The following is an 18,793-nucleotide window of genomic DNA, read 5'->3' on the forward strand; positions in this document are numbered from 1 at the left end:
CGCTCACGGAGCTCCGCCGGCGCCCGCCTGTTGCGCACGCTCCGGCGCGGGCGCGGCGGCCGCCGGCAGCCGGGAAGCGCCGGTGGCACCGTAGCGGCGGCGCGGGGAGCGGCGAGGCCCGGGCGGCACCGGAGCGGCGGTGGCGGCGGGACCCCGCGGCGGGCGGGGTGGGGCGGGGCTGGCGGGCGGGGCCTCGGGAAGGAGAACGCGCCCCCCGGTACGGCCCCGGTACCGCCGGAGGGAACGGAGAGGGGCGGGGCTTCAAGGAGAGAAGGGCGGGGCTAGACACAAGGGGCGTGGTCACTGTCTGGTAGCCCCGCCCATCACAGGCAGCAGGACGACGAGGGGGCGTGGCTTAGTGAGACGGTGGGCGGGTACGGGGCGGGGCTCCTGGAGGCGAGGGGCGGGATTATCACTATAGGCCACGCCCATATCTTGACCCCGCCCCTCGGCAGGGCCCCGCCGCCGTCAGGAGGGAGAGGCGTGGCTTCGGGGAGGAGGTGGGCGGGGCAATCTACCCCGGCCCCGCCCCTCGGCCTCGCCCAGCCCGCGCCGCCGGGTCCGAAAAGGGGGCGTGGCTTAAAGAGCGATCCGTGCGGAACCGGCCCCGCCCCTCGCCTCTAACCCCACCTGCTGTGACGCAGCTCCGCGCGCCTACGTGCGTGCGTACGTGATCGCGTCCGTGCGTGCGCGGCCCCGCGGGCTGGCAGGACCCGGATCGGCGGCGGCGGCAGGAGCTGGAGCGGGGCCCGGGGCCCACGGCCGCCATCACGGATTTCCTGTGGGACAAGCGCACCGGGCTGGCTGCGAGGACGGTACGTGGCGGCGCGGCGCGGTGCGGGGCCCCACGGGCCGGGGCGGGGTGGGTAGGCCGCGGCCGGTGAGGGCGGCGCGGGGCGGGCCCGGTTTGTCGTTCCCGGCGGGGCCGCGGTGGGAATCGGCGGCCTGGGTGTCCCCGTGAGGGCGGCGTGGCCGGATGGCCCGGAGGGACCGGCTCGGGGCCTCCCCGCCGAGGCCGCCCCGCCCTCCGCCCATCTCTCCCGGTGTCCCGGTGCTTCCGGGCCTGCACGGCGGAGGCCCCGCCCGGCGCGGCCGCCATCACCGTCCCCAAAGCGGTTCCAGCCCCGCTGCGGAACGCAGCCCCGGTGCTCGTTCCATGGAACCGGGGCTTGGCGGGCCGCCAGCGCCGCCTTCGCGCTCCCTTCAGTCCGCGGCTGGAAACCGGGGGGAGCCCCGGGCAAAGCCCCCCGTGCAGGCGGTACCGAGCCCGTACCCCCGATCACCCCGCGCCGCCGGGGCCGGTTCGGCCTGTGCGAGCCCTGGCGGTGATGTCAGCGCTGGGCGGGGACGGGGACGCAGCCGGGGGCATTTTGGATGGGGGAATTTGGCACAGATTGCCCAGAGGAGCTGTGGCTGCCCCATCCCTGCGGTGTCTAATGCCGGCTTGGAGCAGCCTGGGCCGGTGGAAGGTGGCCCTGCACATGGCAGGGGGGTGGGACTGAGTGAGCTTGAAGGTCCCACCCGGTTAACGTTCCATGATTCCACGAATTGTGCTTGGAACCGAAATGCGTGCGGGGAATGGTTGAGAGCTGTGGGGCACGGTCTGGCAGGGTCTGAGGGGCTGCACCCACTGTGCCGTCTCACCTCGGGATCCCCTTGGCTTCCACCTCTCCAGAGGGGCAGAGCTGAGACCCCCTGAGGGTCTTCAGGGCTCTGTTGATGTCCTTTGGATGCCCTTGGCTCCAGCCTCTCCAGAAGGGCAGAACTGAGGGTCTGCAGGGCTCTCTTGGTGTCCTTTGGTTCCCCTTGGTTCCAGCCCCTCCAGAGGGGCAGAGCAAAGGGTTTTCAGGGCTCTCTTGGTGTAGCTGAGACCCCCTGAGGGTTTTCAGGGCTCTCTTGGTGTCCTTTGGTTCCCCTTGGTTCCAGCCTCTCCAGAGGGGCAGAACTGAGGGTTTTCAGGGCTCTCTTGGTGCCCTTTGGTTCCCCTTGGTTCCAGCCTGTCCAGAAGGGCAGAACTGAGGGTTTTCAGGGCTCTCTTGGTGCCCTTTTGATCCCCTTGGCTCCAGCCTCTCATGTTCCCCCAGAGGGACAGAACTGAGCGTCTGCAGGGCTCTGTGGGTGTCCTTTGGTTCCAGCCCCTCCAGAAGGGCAGAGCTGGGGGTTTTCAGGGCTCTCTTGGTGCAGCTGAGACCCCCTGAGGGTTTTCAGGGCTCTCTTGGTGCCCTTTGGGAAGGGAGGGTTTGCTCCTGGTGGTTCTCCATGGACAGAGGGATGTGTGTCACCAATCTCCTGAGCTGGGAGGGATCCACAGGCATCAGCACGTCCTGATGTCCTTCCCCAGGACACCCCAACAATCCCAGTCTGTGCATCCCTGGGAGCATTGTCCAAGCTCTCCTGGAGCTCTGGCAGCCCTGGGGAGCCTGAGCAGTGCCCAGGGGGAACAACCTTTTCCTGTATTCATCCTAAACCTTGCTGACAGAGCCCCAGCCATTCCCTGGGGTGCTGTCACTGTCACACAGAGCACAGACCAGAGCTGTCCCTCCTGGGGAAGCTGCAGCCCCCTGAGATCTCCCTTCAGTCCCAGCTGAACAGCCCCAACACCCCCAGACCCTTCCCCACCCTTGTCCCAGTGCAGGTGTCACTTGGCAGGAAACCTGAGCATCTCTTGAGGAGCTGCTCTCTGGGCATCCATTGCTGGATTTTGCCTTTTTCTGACCCAGAGATGGGGCAGCCGAGAGGCATTTTAACAACTTTTATTCTATTCCGAGCTTCATGTGAAGGATGACACGATACAGATGTTATAATTCGTGCCATCACAATCAGAAATGAACTATTTCTTAATTACAATACAGTAGAATATTTTTTGGGCTTATTTAGCCACACCATGCTGTAAATACAATAAAACAAATAATTTTAAATTGCCCCTCATGGGTCCCACTCCAAGGCATCTTTCATAGTTCTGTTTCTCCAAAGCATCCAGTCTTGTTTGCAAGGCCACCTTTTGAAACTTTTGTCAGGCTTTGAGGATTTTCTGTAAATCCATTTCTCACATTGCTCAGGGGCTCTGGTGACATCCAGAGCTTCATTTCACCTTCCTTGGTGCTGCTTCCCTCCTTCCTGAGCAGCTTAAAGAGAAATGGTCCAAAAGCTGTTCCTGGAGCTGTGGGCAGTAGAGGTGGGTGTGAGGAAGGGATACAAACCTGGGAAGGAGAACCAGGGTTCTTTTTTTGGGAAAGAAAACGGGGCAAGATGACCATGGGTGGTCTCACCCTGTCCTGTGGGGCTCTGGGGTCTCTCAGAGTTTGCTCTCCTCTCTCAGATCCCCTGGCACACTCACACACGTTGGATTCCTGTCCCATGCAGCTGTTAATGCTGCCCTGCTGTCCCCACGGGTGTCACAGGGTCCCTGCTGTCCCTGCAGATCCCTGCAGTCCCCATGGGGGCCTCACAGCAGAGAGGGGGTCCCCACTGTCCCCACGAGTGCCTCACGGGGTCCCTGCTGTCCCCACGGGTGTCACAGGGTCCCTGCTGTCCCCACAGATCCCTGCTGTCCCCACGGGAGTCTCACAGGGTCCTTGCTGTCCCCATGGGTTCCTCACTGTCTCTGCTGTCCCCATGGGGGCCTCACAGTGTCCCTGCCGTCCTCACAGGGTCCCTGCTGTCCCCACGGGTGCCTCACAGGGTGCCCCACTGTCCCTGCTGTCCCCATGGTGTCCCTGCTGTCCCCACAGATGCCTCACAGGGTCTCTGCTGACCTCACAGGGTCCCTGCTGTCCTCACAGTGTCTGTGCCATGCCCACACGTCCCTGCTGTCCCCATGGGGGCCTCACTGTCCCTGCTGTCCCCATGAGTGTCTCACAGGGTCCCTGCTGTCCCCATGTGTGCCTCGCAGTCCTTACTGTCCCCACGGGTGCTTGACAGTCCCCGCAGTCCCCACGGGGTCCCTGCTGTCCCCACGGGTCCTGAGTGTCCCCACTGTCCCCACAGATGCCGCACTCCCGAAGGTACCGCTTGTCGGAGCGCAGCAGCCGCAGTTACCACGGGGTCCCTGCTGTCCCCATGGGGTGCCTGCTGTCCCCCCACTGTCCCCACGGGTCCCTGAGTGTCCCTGCTGTCCCCCCACTGTCCCCACGGGTCCCTGAGTGTCCCTGCTGTCCCCACAGATGCCGCACTCCCGAAGGTACCGCTGATTGGAGCGCAGCAGCCGCGGCAGTTACCACAGGGTCCCTGCTGTCCCCAGGGTGTCCCTGCTGTCCCCTCGCTGTCCCCACGGGTCCCTCATTGTCCCCACTGTCCCCACAGATGCCACACTCCCGAAGGTACTGCTCGTCGGAGCGCAGCAGCCGCGGCAGTTACCACAGGGTCCCTGCTGTCCCCACGGGTCCCTGACTGTACCTGCTGTCCCCACGGGTCCCTGACTGTACCTGCTGTCCCCGCGGGTCCCTGACTGTACCTGCTGCGCCCCTGCTGTCCCCATGGGGTCCCTGAGTGTCCCCACTGTCCCCTCAGATGCCGCACTCCCGAAGGTACCGCTCGTCGGAGCGCAGCAGCCGCGGCAGTTACCACGGGGTCCCTGCTGTCCCCAGGGTGTCTCTGCTGTCCCCCCACTGTCCCCACGGGTCCCTGAGTGTCCCTGCTGTCCCCACAGATGCCGCACTCCCGGAGGTACCGCTCGTCGGAGCGCAGCAGCCGCGGCAGTTACCACGAGCGCTACCGGAGCCGCAAGCACAAGCGGCGGCGGACGCGGTCCCGGTCCAGCAGCAGCGAGCGGGACCGGCGGCACCGGCGGGAGGACAGCTACCACGTCCGATCCCGGAGGTGAGAGGGGCTCTCAGCTGCCCTCCTGCACGGGGTGCCACGGGGGCTGGGCTGGGAGGGACCTCTGGGGTCACCCAGGGCTCAGGGACGCGGCCAGGTGGGTTTGGGATGGCTCCAGAGAGGGAGGTGCCGTGCTTGGCCTGGGCTGCTGTGCCAACAACTTCCTGTCACTGGGCACCACTGGAAAAATGTCTGGCATCTGCCTTGGAGATATTGATGTGGGATGTCCTTAAAGAGGGAGGTGCCGTGCTCGGCCTGGGCAGCTGTGCCAGTGCTCTGCAACCCTCTGTGCCAACAAATTCCCATCACTGGGCACCACTGAAAAGTGTCTGGCACCGTCCTGGCACCTGCATTGGAGATCCTGATGTGGGATTCTTCAGAAAGGGAGGTGCCATGCTCACCCTGGGCAGCAGTGCCAGTGCTCTGCCACTCTCCATGGGAAGAAATTCTTCCTTGTATTGAGGTAGAATGTGGTGTGTTTTAGTTTATGGTTTTGCTGCCCATCCTGTCACTGGGCACCACTGAAAAGTGTCTGGCACCTGCCTTGGAGTTACTGATGTGGCATGTCCTCAGAGAGAGAAATCCCATGCTCACCCTGGGCAGCTGTGCCAGTGCTCTGCCACCCTCCATGGGAAGAAATTCTTCCTTGTGTTGAAGTAGAACGTGGTGTGTTTTAGTTTATGGCCATTGCTGCCCATCCTGTCACTGGGCACTAAAAAAGTGTCTGGCACCATCCTGGTATCTGCCTTGGGGATGCTGATGTGGGATTCTTCAGAGAAGGAGACCCCATGCTCAGCCTGGGCAGCGGTGCCAGTGCTCTGCCACCCTCTGTGGGACTAAATTCTTCCTTTTGTTGAAGTAGAACGTGCTTTAGTTTATGGTTTTGCTCCCCATCCTGTCACTGGGCACCACTGAAAAGTGTCTGGCACCGTCTTGGCCCCTGCCTTGGAGATACTGATGTGGGATGTCCTTAAAGAGGGAGGTGCCATGCTTGGCCTGGGCAGCTGTGCCAGTGCTCTGCAGCCCTGTATGGGAACAACTTCCTGTCACTGGGCACCACTGAAAAGTGGCACCGTCCTGGCACCTGCCTTTGATATATTGATGTGAGGTGTCCTCTGAGAGGGAAATCCCATGTTTGCCCTGGGCAGCAGTGCCAGTGCTCTGCCACCCTCTGGGAACAACTTCCTTGTGTTGAGGTAGAGCATGGTGTGTTTTAGTTCATGGTTTTGCTGCCCATCCTGTCCCTGGGCACCGCTGCAAAGAGTCTGGCACCATCCTGGCACCTGCCTTGGAGATACTGATGTGCAATAATGAGATTTCCTCTCGGTGATCTCCAGACTAACGAGGCCCATCTCCCTCAGTCTCTGCTCATTAAGGGAGATGCTGCAGTCCCTTAATCACGGCCGAGTCATCCGTTCTCAGCCGGGTTCCACGTGACCTGGGCTGCTCTGAGCTGTCACAGCCTGGGCAGTGCTTGTCACCAAAGCCCCTCACTCCCCTCTTATGGGAACTTCCCTGTCTGGCACCCAGAGCCCCTCTGGCAGTGCCACTGCACCCCCTGGGCTGGGACTGAGCCCCTTCACAGCAGAGCCTTCAGTAACCCAATGTTTGCCCTGTTTGACTCCCTACACACCCCACACTCCCAGTCAGACCAGTTTCCTTACTGGCTCAGCCCTGGTTTCTCACAGCAGGTTCTCAGACATGTCAATCCTTAAAAATCTTGGTGCAATAACAAAGAAACAGCTCTAGCTGGTGCCTTCAAGGAGGGGTCCTGAACAAAGGACCCTCTGAGCTTTTATCCCTTCACAGTTTCAGTACAGGAAGATCTGGGGTCCCTCAGTGTCCCTCACCTGGCTGGGACACAGATCTCTGTCCCCTTTGTTATGCCAAGGGTTGGCAGCTCATGGCTTCTTGCCTTGGGCTCCCTCAAAGCACTGCAAAAGTTTTGGTGTTCCAAACATAACAAGGATGTGGAACTGTTGGAACAGGTCCAGAGGAGGCTGGGAAGTTGTTAAGAGGATTGGAACACCTTCCTCATGGAGAAGGGCTGGGAGAGTTTTCCAGGCTGCAGAAGAGAAGGTTTTGGGAGAATTGGGACTGGAAGAGTTTCTAGCCTGGGGAGAAGAAGGTTGTGAGAGAATTTGGGCTGGGAGAGTTTTCCAGCCTGGAGGAGAGAAGGCTGTGAGAGAATTGGGGCTGGGAGAATTTTCCAGCCTGGAGAAGAGAAGGCTGTGAGAGAATTGGGACTGGAAGAGTTTCTAGCCTGGGGAGAAGAAGGTTGTGAGAAAATTTGGGCTGGGAGAATTTTCCAGCTTGGAGGAGAGAAAGTTGTGGAGAATTTGGGCTGGGAGAGTTTCTAGCCTGCAGAAGAGAAGGTTGTGAGAGAATTGGGACTGGGAGAGTTTTCCAGCCTGGAGAAGAGAAGGTTGTGGAGAATTTGGGCTGGAAGAGTGTTCCAGGCTGGAGAAGAGAAGGTTGTGAGAGAATTTGGGCTGGGAGAGTTTCTAGCCTGCAGAAGAGAAGGCTGTGGAGAATTTGGGCTGGGAGAGTTTTCCAGCTGGAGAAGAGAAGTTTGTGAGAAAATTTGGGCTGGGAGAGTTTCTAGCCTGAAGAAGAGAAGGTTTTGTGAAGACCTCTCAGCACCTTCCAGTGTTAAAAGGGGCCTACAAGGAAGGTGGAGAGGGACCCTCCATGAGGAGCTGTAGTGACAGGATGAGGAGTAATGGGTACAAATTGAAAGAGAGAGAATTTAGGCTAGACAATGAGGAAGATCTTCCCTGTGAGGGTGGTGAGACACTGGCACACAGGTTGGATGGGGCTGCCCCAACCCTGTCAGTGTTCTAGGCCAGACTTGGACAAGGCAATGATGGTCTTCAAGTCCACTCCAGCCCCTCAACATTCCCCAGTGTAGGAATGTGCTCCATGCTGATGGAATGACCAAATTATTCTTTGTCTGCTTAAAAAAGCAAAAAGCCTAGAAGTTCCTCTCCCAATTTGGTACAAAGACACCTCACAGGACCTTTGGGACTTCACCTCAGACCTGGGGCTGCCCAATTGGACAGAGGCCAAGAGGTCCAGCCTAGGTAATTTGTTGGACAGTAATTCACTAGAAAAAGAAGAGAACAAAGGAGATAATCCCTTTTGTGGGACGTTTCAGCAGGAGCAAGGACCTCTTTCCCCCAGCTCAGTTCTTCTCTGTAAGAGCTTTGTTATTTTGCCTTTTATTAAACCTTTTTCCAACACTACCTCAGAAGCCATCCTGTTAGTTTTTTGCCATTTGGGGTAGTTGGGCTATCTCAGGTGCGCTGGGTTCCTCTGAGAGCAAGAACCTCATTCCCCTGGCTCAGTTTTTCTCTGTAAGAGCTTTTTTACTTTGCTTTTTATTAAACCTTTTTCCAACATTACCACATCCTGCTACTTTTATACCATTTGGGATAGCTGGGCTGTTTCAGGTGTGCTTGGTTCCTCTTGAGAGCAAAAATCGAGCCAGGGACAAGCGTTTTTTCTCTCTAAGAGCTTCTTTATTTCGCCTTTCATTAAACCTTTTTCCAACACTACCACAGAACCCATCCTGCTACTTTTCTACCATTTGGGGTAGCTGGGCTATCTCAGGTGTGTGGGTTCCTCTGAGAGCAAAAACAGAACCAGGGACAAGAGGTTTTTCTCAGTAAGAGCTTCTTCATTTCGCCTTTCATTAAACCCTTTCCCAACACTACCTTGGAAGCCATCCTGCTACTTTTTTGCCATTTGGGGTAGCTGGACTATCTCAGGTGCGTGGGTTCCTCTGAGAGCAAAAATCGAGCCAGGGACAGTTTTTCTCTGTGAGAGCTTTGTTATTTTGCCTTTTATTAACCCTTTTTCCATTTCCAACACTACCTCATAAACCATCCTGCTACTTTTATACCATTTGGGGTAGCTGGACTATCTCAGGTGTGCTGGGTTCCTCTGAGAGCAAAAATCGAGCCAGGGGCGTGAGATTTTTCTCTGTAAGAGCTTTGTTATTTTATTTTTTATTAAACCTTTTTCCGACACTACCTCAGAGCCCATCCTGTTAGTTTTTGCTATTTTGGGTAGCTGGGCTATCTCAGGTGGGATGGATTCCTCTGAGAGCAAGAACAGAACCAGGGACAAGCGGTTTCTCTCTGTAAGAGCTCTGTAATTTTGCCTTTTATTAAACCTTTTCCCAACACTACCACAGAACCCATCCTGCTAATTTTTTGCCATTTGGGGTAGCTGGGCTATCTCAAATGTTCTGGATCTCTGAGAGGGCCTAACACCTCCCCTTTCCCCATTCCCAGGGTATGCTGAGTTCCTCTGAGTGCAAGAACCTCTTTCCCCTGGCCCAGTTTACTCTGTAAGGGCTTTGTTATTTTGCCTTTTATTAACCCTTTTTCCATTTCCAACACTACCTCATAAGCCATCCTGCTACTTTTATATCATTTGGGGTGGCTGGACTGTCTCTGGTGGGATGGGTTCCTCTGGGAGGAAAAATGGAGCCAGGGACAGTTTTTCTCTGTAAGAGCTTTGTTATTTCGCCTTTTCTTAAACCTTTTTCCAACACTACCACATCCTGCTACTTTTATACCATTTGGGGTAGCTGGACTATCTCAGGTGTGTGGGTTCCTCTGAGAGCAAAAACCGAGCCAGGGACAAGAGGTTTCTCTCTGTAAGAGCTTCTTTATTTCGCCTTTCATTAAACCCTTTCCCAACACTACCTCAGATCCCATCCTGCTAATTTTCTACCATTTGGGGTAGCTGGGCTATCTCAGGTGTGTGGGTTCCTCTGAGAGCAAAAACAGAACCAGGGACAAGAGGTTTTTCTCAGTAAGAGCTTCTTCATTTCGCCTTTCATTAAACCCTTTCCCAACACTACCTTGGAAGCCATCCTGCTACTTTTTTGCCATTTGGGGTAGCTGGACTATCTCAGGTGCGTGGGTTCCTCTGAGAGCAAAAATGGAGCCAGGGACAGTTTTTCTCTGTGAGAGCTTTGTTATTTTGCCTTTTATTAACCCTTTTTCCATTTCCAACACTACCTCATAAACCATCCTGCTACTTTTATATCATTTGGGGTGGCTGGTCTATCTCAGGTGGGATGGGTTCCTCTGAGAGCAAAAATCGAGCCAGGGGCAAGCATTTTTTCTCTCTAAGAGCTTCTTTATTTCGCCTTTCATTAAACCTTTTTCCAGCACTCCCACAGAACCCATCCTGCTACTTTTCTACCATTTGGGGTAGCTGGACTATCTCAGGTGTGCTGGGTTCCTCTGAGAGCAAAAATCAAGCCAGGGGCACGAGATTTTTCTCTGTAAGAGTTTTGTAATTTCGCCTTTCATTAAACCTTTTCCACCACTCCCACAGAACCCACCCTGCTACTTTTATACCATTTGGGCTATCTCAGAGCTATCTCAGCTGTTCTGGATCCCTCTTAGAAGGACTAACCCCTCCCCTGTCCCCATCCCCGTGCCCAGCTACGACGACCACTCGGCAGACCGCAGGGCCTACGACCGCCGTTACTGTGACAGCTACCGGCGCAACGACTACAGCCGCGAGCGGGGCGACGCCTACTACGAGCCCGAGTACCGGCAGCATTCCTACGAGTACCGGCGCTCCCGGGACCGCGAGGGCAGCTACCGCAGCTGCAAAAGCAGCCGGCGTAAGCACAGGCGGAGGCGGCGCCGCAGCCGGTCCTTTAGCCGCTCCTCATCGGTGAGTATCCTGCTGTGCCGTGCCTGCCCTGTAACCTTGCTCTCTCTCTCCCAGGTGCTGAGCTGGGTAAGTAGAAAAATTCACTTTCTAAATGCTCTGTCGGAGTCGGATTGAGCTCGGTGTGTGCGTGTGTGTTATTTGGAGGAGTTTTGGCGCAGAGCGTTGTTGTTGCTCGCGTCCCTGCGCGCCGTGGTTGGCGCTGCCCGGTGCCAGCTGGGCACGGGTGGCTCAGGTCCTCTCTCAGTGGGAGGACAGGAGTGCCCAGCGAGGCTGGCGGGTCCCCAGGGTGGTGCTGCATCTCCTCCCATTCCGTGATGCTCATGGAGGGGCCCCAGCCAGGCAGGGTTTGTGCAAGGCTCGAAGAGCCAGCGCTCAGCTGGTCCCAGCCCCAGAGAGCCTGGGACAGGTGACTGCCCCTGTGGTCCCTGTTTCGGGCCCTGGCTCTGAGCAGGATCCTCCTGGCTGGGCCCAGCTGATGTGGGCTTTGTGGAGGAGCAGAGCTTTTGGAGCACTCAGCTCAGGTGGAGGCAGAACCATCCCAGGCTCTTCCCGGAAGCATCCCTGGCTTTCTCTTCTTGTCTGTTCTGCTGTTCACCTTCCACTTCTGTTAGACCCCAGACACATTCTCTGCTCTGTGTGTGGAGCTCTCAGTGTTGTCTGGTCTGTTCTGGCTCTGTGTCCAGGGAGGGGATTGGGGGCTGGATTTGGGTCCCAAGTCTGCTGGCTGGTTGCTCCCAAGTATGGGGATACTTAGCTGAGGAACCGAAGGCAGGAATTTTCTCTTCTCCAGCATAAACCTCTTATCTGCCTCATCCCAGGGCTGTCCCAGTTCCCTGTTGGGTTCTGCTTCTCTTCTGGAAGTTAGTCCTTCCAGGATCAGCTTCTTTGGGGGAGGGTCTAGGAAGAAGTGTCCATCTTTCCCCAGGCAGTCACTGGGAACTTTCCATTTTGGATGGATCATTGTATCTAAAGCTGCTTTTCTGAAATCTCGGAGTTCATCTTCCCCTGAGTGTCGGGGCTGGGGGAAGCTGTGTGGGAGGTTATTGGAGTGGGATAGGGGTGCCTGTGGGGGCAGCCTGGGCTTGTGCAGGACCTGCCAGCCAGCACGTGCCTCCTGCTGCCCCTGCTCTGCGGCGTGCTCAGGCAGTCCCCAGGACCCGAAGGCCGGTGCTGTTCCTCTCTGAGCCCCTGTGGGAGCAAGAACAGCCAGCCCTTTCCATGCCCCTCAGCTCCCTCACTCTGACAGCTCTGCTGTCACACTGGTTTGGGTTGGGGCTGTTTGTAGGTTCTTTTTTTTCTTTTTTTTTTCTTTTTTTTTTTTCCTTTTTCTTTTTTTTTTTTTCCTTTTTTTTTTTTTTTTTTTGCTACAACGAAAAGCAAACTGTTTTTTTCTTTTCTGAGCTAGTGTGTTGTATCTTGACATGTTCCCTTGCAATATCCCTATCGTTATATATTCCTCTGTGCCGTATGAATTGGCTGGGAATCTCCTCCTGCAACCCCTCCTCAAACAACCATGTGAATTTCCAAACCAACCAATGCGTGACGCTGGCTGCTGCTGCGCTGGTTTGAAAATCTGATTGGTGAATGATGAATTCCCTGTCTGCCTGGGCCAGCAGCGGAGTCGACAGAGCAGCAGAAGGGCCAAGAGTGTGGAGGACGACGACGAGGGGCATCTGATCTATCGCGTCGGCGACTGGCTACAAGAAAGATGTACAGCCAAATCGTAACATAATTTAGCTCTCTAGTTAAGCTCCCATCGCAGTCGCAGATCTGTCTTATCTTTCTGTTTCATTTTATTTTCATTGTTTATTAAAGAGAAACCCTCTCCTTTTCCTTCCCCTTTTGTTAAAGCTACGTTTATATTGTGTATTGTTACTGAAGTGCCAGGGAAATTAGGGCAGCTGCCTTGTGCAGCCGGTGTCAGCCTTCCGCTGCTCCGGTCTCTCCAGCTGTGTGCAGGTTAGGTGTTGCAATGCATTCTCCTCTGCCCTGTGTATCGCTGCAGCCAGGTCCTGCTCCCTCTCTCAGCTCCTTCCCTCTCCTTCTCTCCCTCCCAGATGAGATTATCAGCACCCTGGGGGAAGGGACCTTCGGCAGAGTGGTGCAGTGCATGGATCACCGGAGGTATGTGGGGAAAGGGGAGACCACAGCTGGGGGTGAAAATCACTCTCTTGGTTTTCAATATTCTCTGCTGCTCCAGGCTTTCACCCTCCTTGTGTTGCCCATGTGCTGGGGGAAGCTTCAGGGCTGTTTTGTAGGGAGGGAAAGGGACACCTTTGGTGGACACACCTGCTTGGGCAAGGGAGGCTGGTCAGAAGGTCCCTTCCACAGGGCACAGCCTCTTTTACCTGCTCAGGGCTCACCTGGTGCTTTCTTCCTGTTTCTCCCACAGGGTTGTTTTGTAGGGAGGGAAAGGGACACCTTTGGTGGACACCCCTTAATATTAACCTGCTTGAGCAAGGGAGGCTGGTCAGAAGGTCCCTTTCACAGGGCACAGTCCCTCTTACCTGCTCAGGGCTCACCTGGTGCTTTCTTCCTGTTTCTCCCACAGGGGTGGTGCGCGCGTTGCTCTGAAAATCATTAAAAACGTGGAGAAATACAAAGAGGCTGCTCGACTGGAAATCAACGTGCTGGAGAAAATCAACGAGAAGGATCCTGAGAACACAAAGTGAGTGTGCTCTTGGTGTTCAGCAGGAAGGACTGGTTTCAGGGCTGGGGTGGAACGGGTGCTGGGTGTTGTGTGGTTGAAGGTGATCCTGGATAGTTTTGGAAGCATCTTGGCTTGCTGTGAGGTACAGACTGAGCAGGGAAAGGAGGAGCCTGCAGAGCTGTTCCCAACTGGAATGTTTCTGTCAGTCTCTGTGTCAGGATGTTTGACTGGTTTGACTACCACGGCCACATGTGCATCTCCTTCGAGCTGCTGGGGCTCAGCACCTTTGATTTCCTGAAGGATAACAACTACCTGCCTTACCCCATCCACCAAGTACGGCACATGGCCTTCCAGGTGTGCCAGGCTGTGAAGTGTAAGTGTTCCTGCTGCTCTCCTGTGCTTTGGGCTCACCTGGGGAGCTGAGTAGGTTGCACTTCTGCAACTGGTGGCCCAGAGCAACAAGTTTTTGCTGTGGTTCTGAGCCTGAGCCTTCCTGCCCCTCTGGGAATGAATCCTCTTCATTTTCTGGTGCTTGTGGGCTGGCAGTAGCTCAGAGCACTCCAGCATCCACCCCCCTGCACCTTCTGGCGATCAATACAATAAATCTTTGTGCTTCTGGTAAAGCATCATGGCCTGGGCTTTGCCTGGCTGTTCACTCCCAGGTTGAAATGTGGCTTAAACTGGTGCCAGTGATGGCTTTTGGGGGGGTGCAGCCTTGTTCTGCTTCTCTCCCCTCACCCAAACTCTCTTTTCTCCCTCAGTTCTGCATGACAATAAACTCACCCACACTGACCTCAAGCCAGAGAACATCCTCTTTGTGAACTCTGACTACGAGCTCTCCTACAACCTGGAAAAGGTAACACATAACACACTGCCTCACTTGGCTCTCCTCTTGGTGTCCCTGAGGGGTCAGACACAGCCCCAGGGGATGTGGGCTCCCTGCAGTCCTTGAGGGCTTTGCATGACCTGCCAGGCAGTGCTGAGTGAGCCATGGCTGTGCTGGGAGCTGCTTTGGGGCTGCCAAAGCTTTCCCCTCCCGTGGTGCCCTCAGCTGGGTAAAGCAGGGTTTGGAGGGGCTGCCAGGTGATGGATCCCATTGTCCCCCCTGCAGAAACGGGATGAGAGGAGCGTGAAGAGCACGGCCATCAGGGTGGTGGACTTTGGCAGTGCCACCTTTGACCACGAGCATCACAGCACCATCGTGTCCACCAGGCACTACAGAGCCCCTGAAGTCATCCTGGGTAAGGTGCCCCTGGGTCTCTGCCCCTTGTACCCCGCTGGGATGGGGAGTGTTGGGCATCCACATCATTCAGGAACATTCTGGGTTTGCCCTGGGAGATGGGACATTGATTTAACAGCTCTGCAGTGCTGTTTCCTGGAACCTCCATGGTTACAGCCCTGTCATTGTTCTGGGTTTGTTCCCCCTGGAGAAAAGGAGGTTCGGGGGGGGGATCCTCTCACTCTCCACAGCTTCCTCATGAGGGTTTGGGCTCTGCTCCCAGGAAGCAAGGAGAAATGGCCTCAAGTTGTGCCAGGGTTGGACATCAGGAGGAATTTCTTCCTGGAAAGGATTGTCAGGCATTGGAAGGGGCTGCCCAAGGAGGTTTGGAGTCCCCATTCCTGGAGGTGTCCAAGGAGTGGCTCGATGTGGCACTGAGTGTCCTGGACTGGGATTGGTCACAGGTTGGAGTTGGTGATTCCATGATCCACCATCAGCTGGGCAGTGTATTGAAAGCAGAGCACCAGCAGCCTGGCTGGAATAGGATGTTATTTATTTTTTTATTAGTTATTTATTTTTAAAAGAAAGAGGGATTTGGACTCTTGGGTTGTAACTGGATCATTTATTTAAACAACATTGTTTTTCAGAGCTTGGCTGGAGCCAGCCCTGTGATGTGTGGAGTATTGGCTGCATCATCTTTGAGTATTATGTGGGTTTCACCCTTTTCCAGGTGAGAACTGTGTGGTGTGGGTACTTCCCACCTGGTGAGAGGATGCTGGCTGCTTCCCTGAGACTGATGGGGGTCCCTCCATCCCTGCAGTCCTGTGGAGACACCCAAGGTGTTGGCCAGGATGGGGGTTCTGGGTGGGGGAACACCCAGGGCTGGAGGCAGAACCACTGGAATCTATTCCATGCCTTCCCTTTCCATTTCTCCCTCCCAGACACACGACAACCGGGAGCACCTGGCCATGATGGAGAGGATTTTGGGGCCAATTCCTTCTCGAATGGTCCGCAAGACAAGGTGAGCAAAGCCAGGCCTCCTGCTCCACGGGCAGTGCTTCACCCTGGGGGAAATGCCACTTTGGAGCCACCCAGCTGTGTCCCACTGGGGCTGGCACCTTGCTGCTGTGTAACCTGCTGTCCCTTTATTCTGACAGGAAACAGAAATATTTCTACCACGGCCGCCTGGACTGGGACGAGAACACCTCAGCTGGACGCTACGTTCGGGAGAACTGCAAACCACTGCGGGTGAGGCAGCTTGGCCCCTCCTCAGCTTCTCCCTCTGGGCAAGCCTGGAGTTTGACATTGCTTTTTGACTGTTTGGGTTAATCTATCTAAAAAAGAACTGTAGAATTTTCACCTTGTCTGATAGTAGTATAAGCATTTATATGGGTGTACTAGCTGGCTCAATGAAAACAAAGTTTTTCTAGCAGCATCTTTAATATCTGTTAATACAGGCTGAGGCAATTTTGCTGCTTGATTTTCTGGTCTTGCTAATTGGGTAACATCTATATCCTCATAAGCAGTATTTGCATATCTTTCAACCAATTTATTAAGAAGCTTTTTTCATTTTAACTCCCATAAAAGATATTGTGAATTGGTTAAAATCAGGGAAGCCACATTTCGACAATCAGCAGGGATTAAGTCATAAGAATTAAAAATACTTTTCAACACATTATTAAGATAAGGAGAACTCAGTCTGGCCAGCAGAAGGGTGGTTGAGGGGAGCCTTGGCTGTCCCAGCAATAGGAAACTGCAGCTGTGTGAGTTTAATGTCAAGTGGAGGACAAGGAGAGCATGGAAAGTTCAGGAAGTTCCCAGGGAAGGGAGGGTGTGTGACAACCTGTCAGTTGTGGATAGAGAGGAGTTCAGAGCTCAGCTCCAGGCTGAGAGATGGTGTGAACAAACCAGAGCCTCACCTTCCCCTCCACCTGCAGCGATACCTGACCTCGGAGGCTGAGGACCATCACCGCCTGTTCGACCTCATCGAGAGCATGCTGGAGTACGAGCCCTCCAAGCGTGTCACCCTGGCTGAGGCCCTCAAGCACCCCTTCTTTGACATGCTGGGCATGGAGCCCAGCACAAAAATGTGGGACTCGAGCCGGGACATCAGCCGGTGACGCCACAGGTGCCAGCCAGCCCTCGGATTCTAGCCCCCGTGGAGGCCTGTGTGATTTCTATTCAGACACTTGGTGCTTTTTTTTTTATATATATATATATATATATATATAAACATGAGATGAACTTCCTGGACACGTTTGTAAAGCTGTTAATATGTGAGATACTGTAAATAGCCCAGATTCTCTGTCGGCCTAGGAGCACCACGGGCCTGACCTGCTGTTGCTGCTGCTGTTCTTGTGAGGTGAGGGGGGTCTGTGTGTCCGTGCTGTAAATACCTCTTGTCTTGTGTTGCTTTGTCTCCTGTTCCTGCCCCTCCTCGGTGTAAATACTCCAGGACTCGCAGCTCTCTGTAGCTTATCTGTTTCCTTGTAAGTTATGGAACTGGTGGGACTGCATGGGAATTATTTTTTGGATCAATGTCATAGCCCATCCCCACACCAGAGTTTTATAAGAATTTTGTACAGTCTTTGTGAAAAATAAATATGAAGTGAATAAAGCACCTGGTCTGGGTTTGGCCTGACAGCTGCTGATCCTGGGGTTGTTCTGCTGTGCCCTGTGGGGGGAAGGAGAGGGGTGAAAGGAACTTTGTGGTCCAGCTGTATCCACCTACACTGAGTAGGAGCTGCTTTTGGCCCTCAGGGCTGCAGCTGGACCTGAGTAGATGCTGTTTTGTGGGGTAGAAAACCAGGGATTGGCTTTTTCTTCATGCTCAGGGTCCAGTGTTGGGGTGGGAGGCAGTGAAGGGACAGGGGGGGGTTCTCTTACCTGAAGGAACCTCTCAGCCTTAGCTGGGGTTGTCAGGAGCCCACATCCAGCTGTCTTACACCCACCCCAGGGCTGGCTGTGTCTTTTGGACTCTTCCCAGCTCTGCAGGGAGGCTGGGCCTTGGTTTGGGCTGTTCCCTGGGTGTTTTTTGGGCTGTGTCACAGCTGATGGCAGGGCCAGAGCCTCGCTGGGGTGTGGGTGACAGATGTGCTCTGCTGTGGCACCATCAGGCTGTGCCCATGCAGAGGGGAAAGGAAATGTCTGGTTTCACTTGGAGTGAGTGTGGGGAGCCTCAGGGTGGCACTGAGCCATCTGCATGGGCCTCAGGAAGGTGACAGCCATCTCCATGGGCCTGTGAGAGCCTCAGGAAGGGTGACACTGAGCCATCTCCATGGACCTCAGGAAGGGTGACACTGAGCCGTCTCCATGGGCCTGTGAGAGCCTCAGGGAAGGTGACACTGAGCCATCTCCATGGACCTCAGGAAGGGTGACACTGAGCCATCTCCATGGGCCTGTGAGAGCCTCAGGGAAGGTGACACTGAGCCATCTCCATGGGCCTGTGAGAGCCTCAGGAAAGGTGACACTGAGCCATCTCCATGGACCTCAGGATGGGTGACACTGAGCCATCTCCATGGGCTTGTGACCCTCCCTGCCTCCTGTCCCACTGCCCCTGCGCCCAGCCCCCACACTGAGGCTGGAGGAGAATTAAATTATCTGATTCATACCTTAACTTCAAGAAAAGAACAAACTCATGCTGGTGTCCAAACCCCAAATCCACAGCTTCCACCTCTGCCAGGAGCAGCTCCAGCTTTGGGAGAGGTGGGAGCTCACCTGTGGCGTTCAGATGTCACTCTCAGTCTGTGCAGAGTGTTTTTAGCAGTTCGCTGAGCACGGGGAGGGGACAGGGCGGGGACAGTGCGTGTCCTGCTCCCGGGATGCTGACAGGACCTGGGATGGGCTCAGTGTGCAGTCCATGGGCAGCTGGAGGGGAAGGATTGGGAGATTCCTATAAATAACAGCTCCAGGAGACGCAGGAGGAATTCCCCGAGTGCTCGTCGTGCCTGAGTCCCTGGCTGGGCTCGGGGTGGGTCCGGCTCGGTGACAGCTGCTGGAGCGACCCCTGGGGGGACGGGGGGGCCGTGTGGGCAGCAGGTGAACGGTACCGGTACCGGGGCTGCCCGGTAAGAGCAGGGAGCAGGACCGGGGGTGGGGACACGCAGGAGGAGCCGCTGTCCCGGCAGGTCCGGCTGGGTGGGGACCCGGAACCGTGAGGGAACCGGGGGGTGATGGGTACTGGATACCGGGACACCGGGGGGTGATGGGTAATGGATACAGGGACACCGGGAGGTGATGGGTAATGGATACAGGGACACCGGGAGGTGATGGGTAATGGATACAGGGACACCGGGGGGTGATGGGCACCGGGACACCGAGAGGTGATGGGTAATGGATACAGGGACACCGGGGGGTGATGGGTAATGGATATCGGGACATTGGGGGCTGATGGGCGATGGATA

At 55.7% G+C, this 18,793-nt stretch overlaps 1 protein-coding gene across 3 annotated transcripts; it reads left to right on the forward strand.

Moving 5' to 3' along the window:
* The first annotated feature begins 640 nt into the window (after window positions 1-640).
* CLK2 (CDC like kinase 2) lies at window positions 641-17,007 on the forward strand. Of its 3 annotated transcripts, none has more exons than XM_059490503.1 (13): window positions 641-815; window positions 4,649-4,818; window positions 10,284-10,521; window positions 12,135-12,231; window positions 12,579-12,645; window positions 13,073-13,189; window positions 13,378-13,544; window positions 13,933-14,027; window positions 14,283-14,412; window positions 15,038-15,120; window positions 15,332-15,411; window positions 15,548-15,638; window positions 16,328-17,007. In XM_059490503.1, exons 2-13 carry the CDS (start codon window positions 4,649-4,651, stop codon window positions 16,508-16,510), a joined length of 1,518 nt encoding a protein of 505 aa, XP_059346486.1. In that variant the 5' UTR covers window positions 641-815; the 3' UTR covers window positions 16,511-17,007. The 3 variants fall into 3 exon arrangements, with proteins under 3 accessions (XP_059346486.1, XP_059346487.1, XP_059346488.1); XM_059490504.1 differs by having other exon boundaries at window positions 12,138-12,231; XM_059490505.1 differs by lacking the exons at window positions 641-815; window positions 4,649-4,818; window positions 12,135-12,231 and having other exon boundaries at window positions 10,387-10,521.
* The last annotated feature ends 1,786 nt before the right edge of the window (window positions 17,008-18,793 follow it).

This window comes from Ammospiza nelsoni, chromosome 28, assembly GCF_027579445.1.
Source record: "Ammospiza nelsoni isolate bAmmNel1 chromosome 28, bAmmNel1.pri, whole genome shotgun sequence".
Classification (NCBI taxonomy): Eukaryota; Metazoa; Chordata; class Aves; order Passeriformes; family Passerellidae; genus Ammospiza; species Ammospiza nelsoni.

Excerpts from the sequence above, each read along its gene's own strand:
- CLK2 (XM_059490503.1), top strand. The coding sequence starts at position 4,649 with ATGCCGCACTCCCGGAGGTACCGCTCGTCGGAGCGCAGCAGCCGCGGC. Across the intron at positions 13,190-13,377 it reads AAGGATCCTGAGAACACAAA|TCTCTGTGTCAGGATGTTTG; the intron begins GTGAGTGTGCTC and ends TGTTTCTGTCAG. Across the intron at positions 14,413-15,037 it reads AGCCCCTGAAGTCATCCTGG|AGCTTGGCTGGAGCCAGCCC; the intron begins GTAAGGTGCCCC and ends ATTGTTTTTCAG.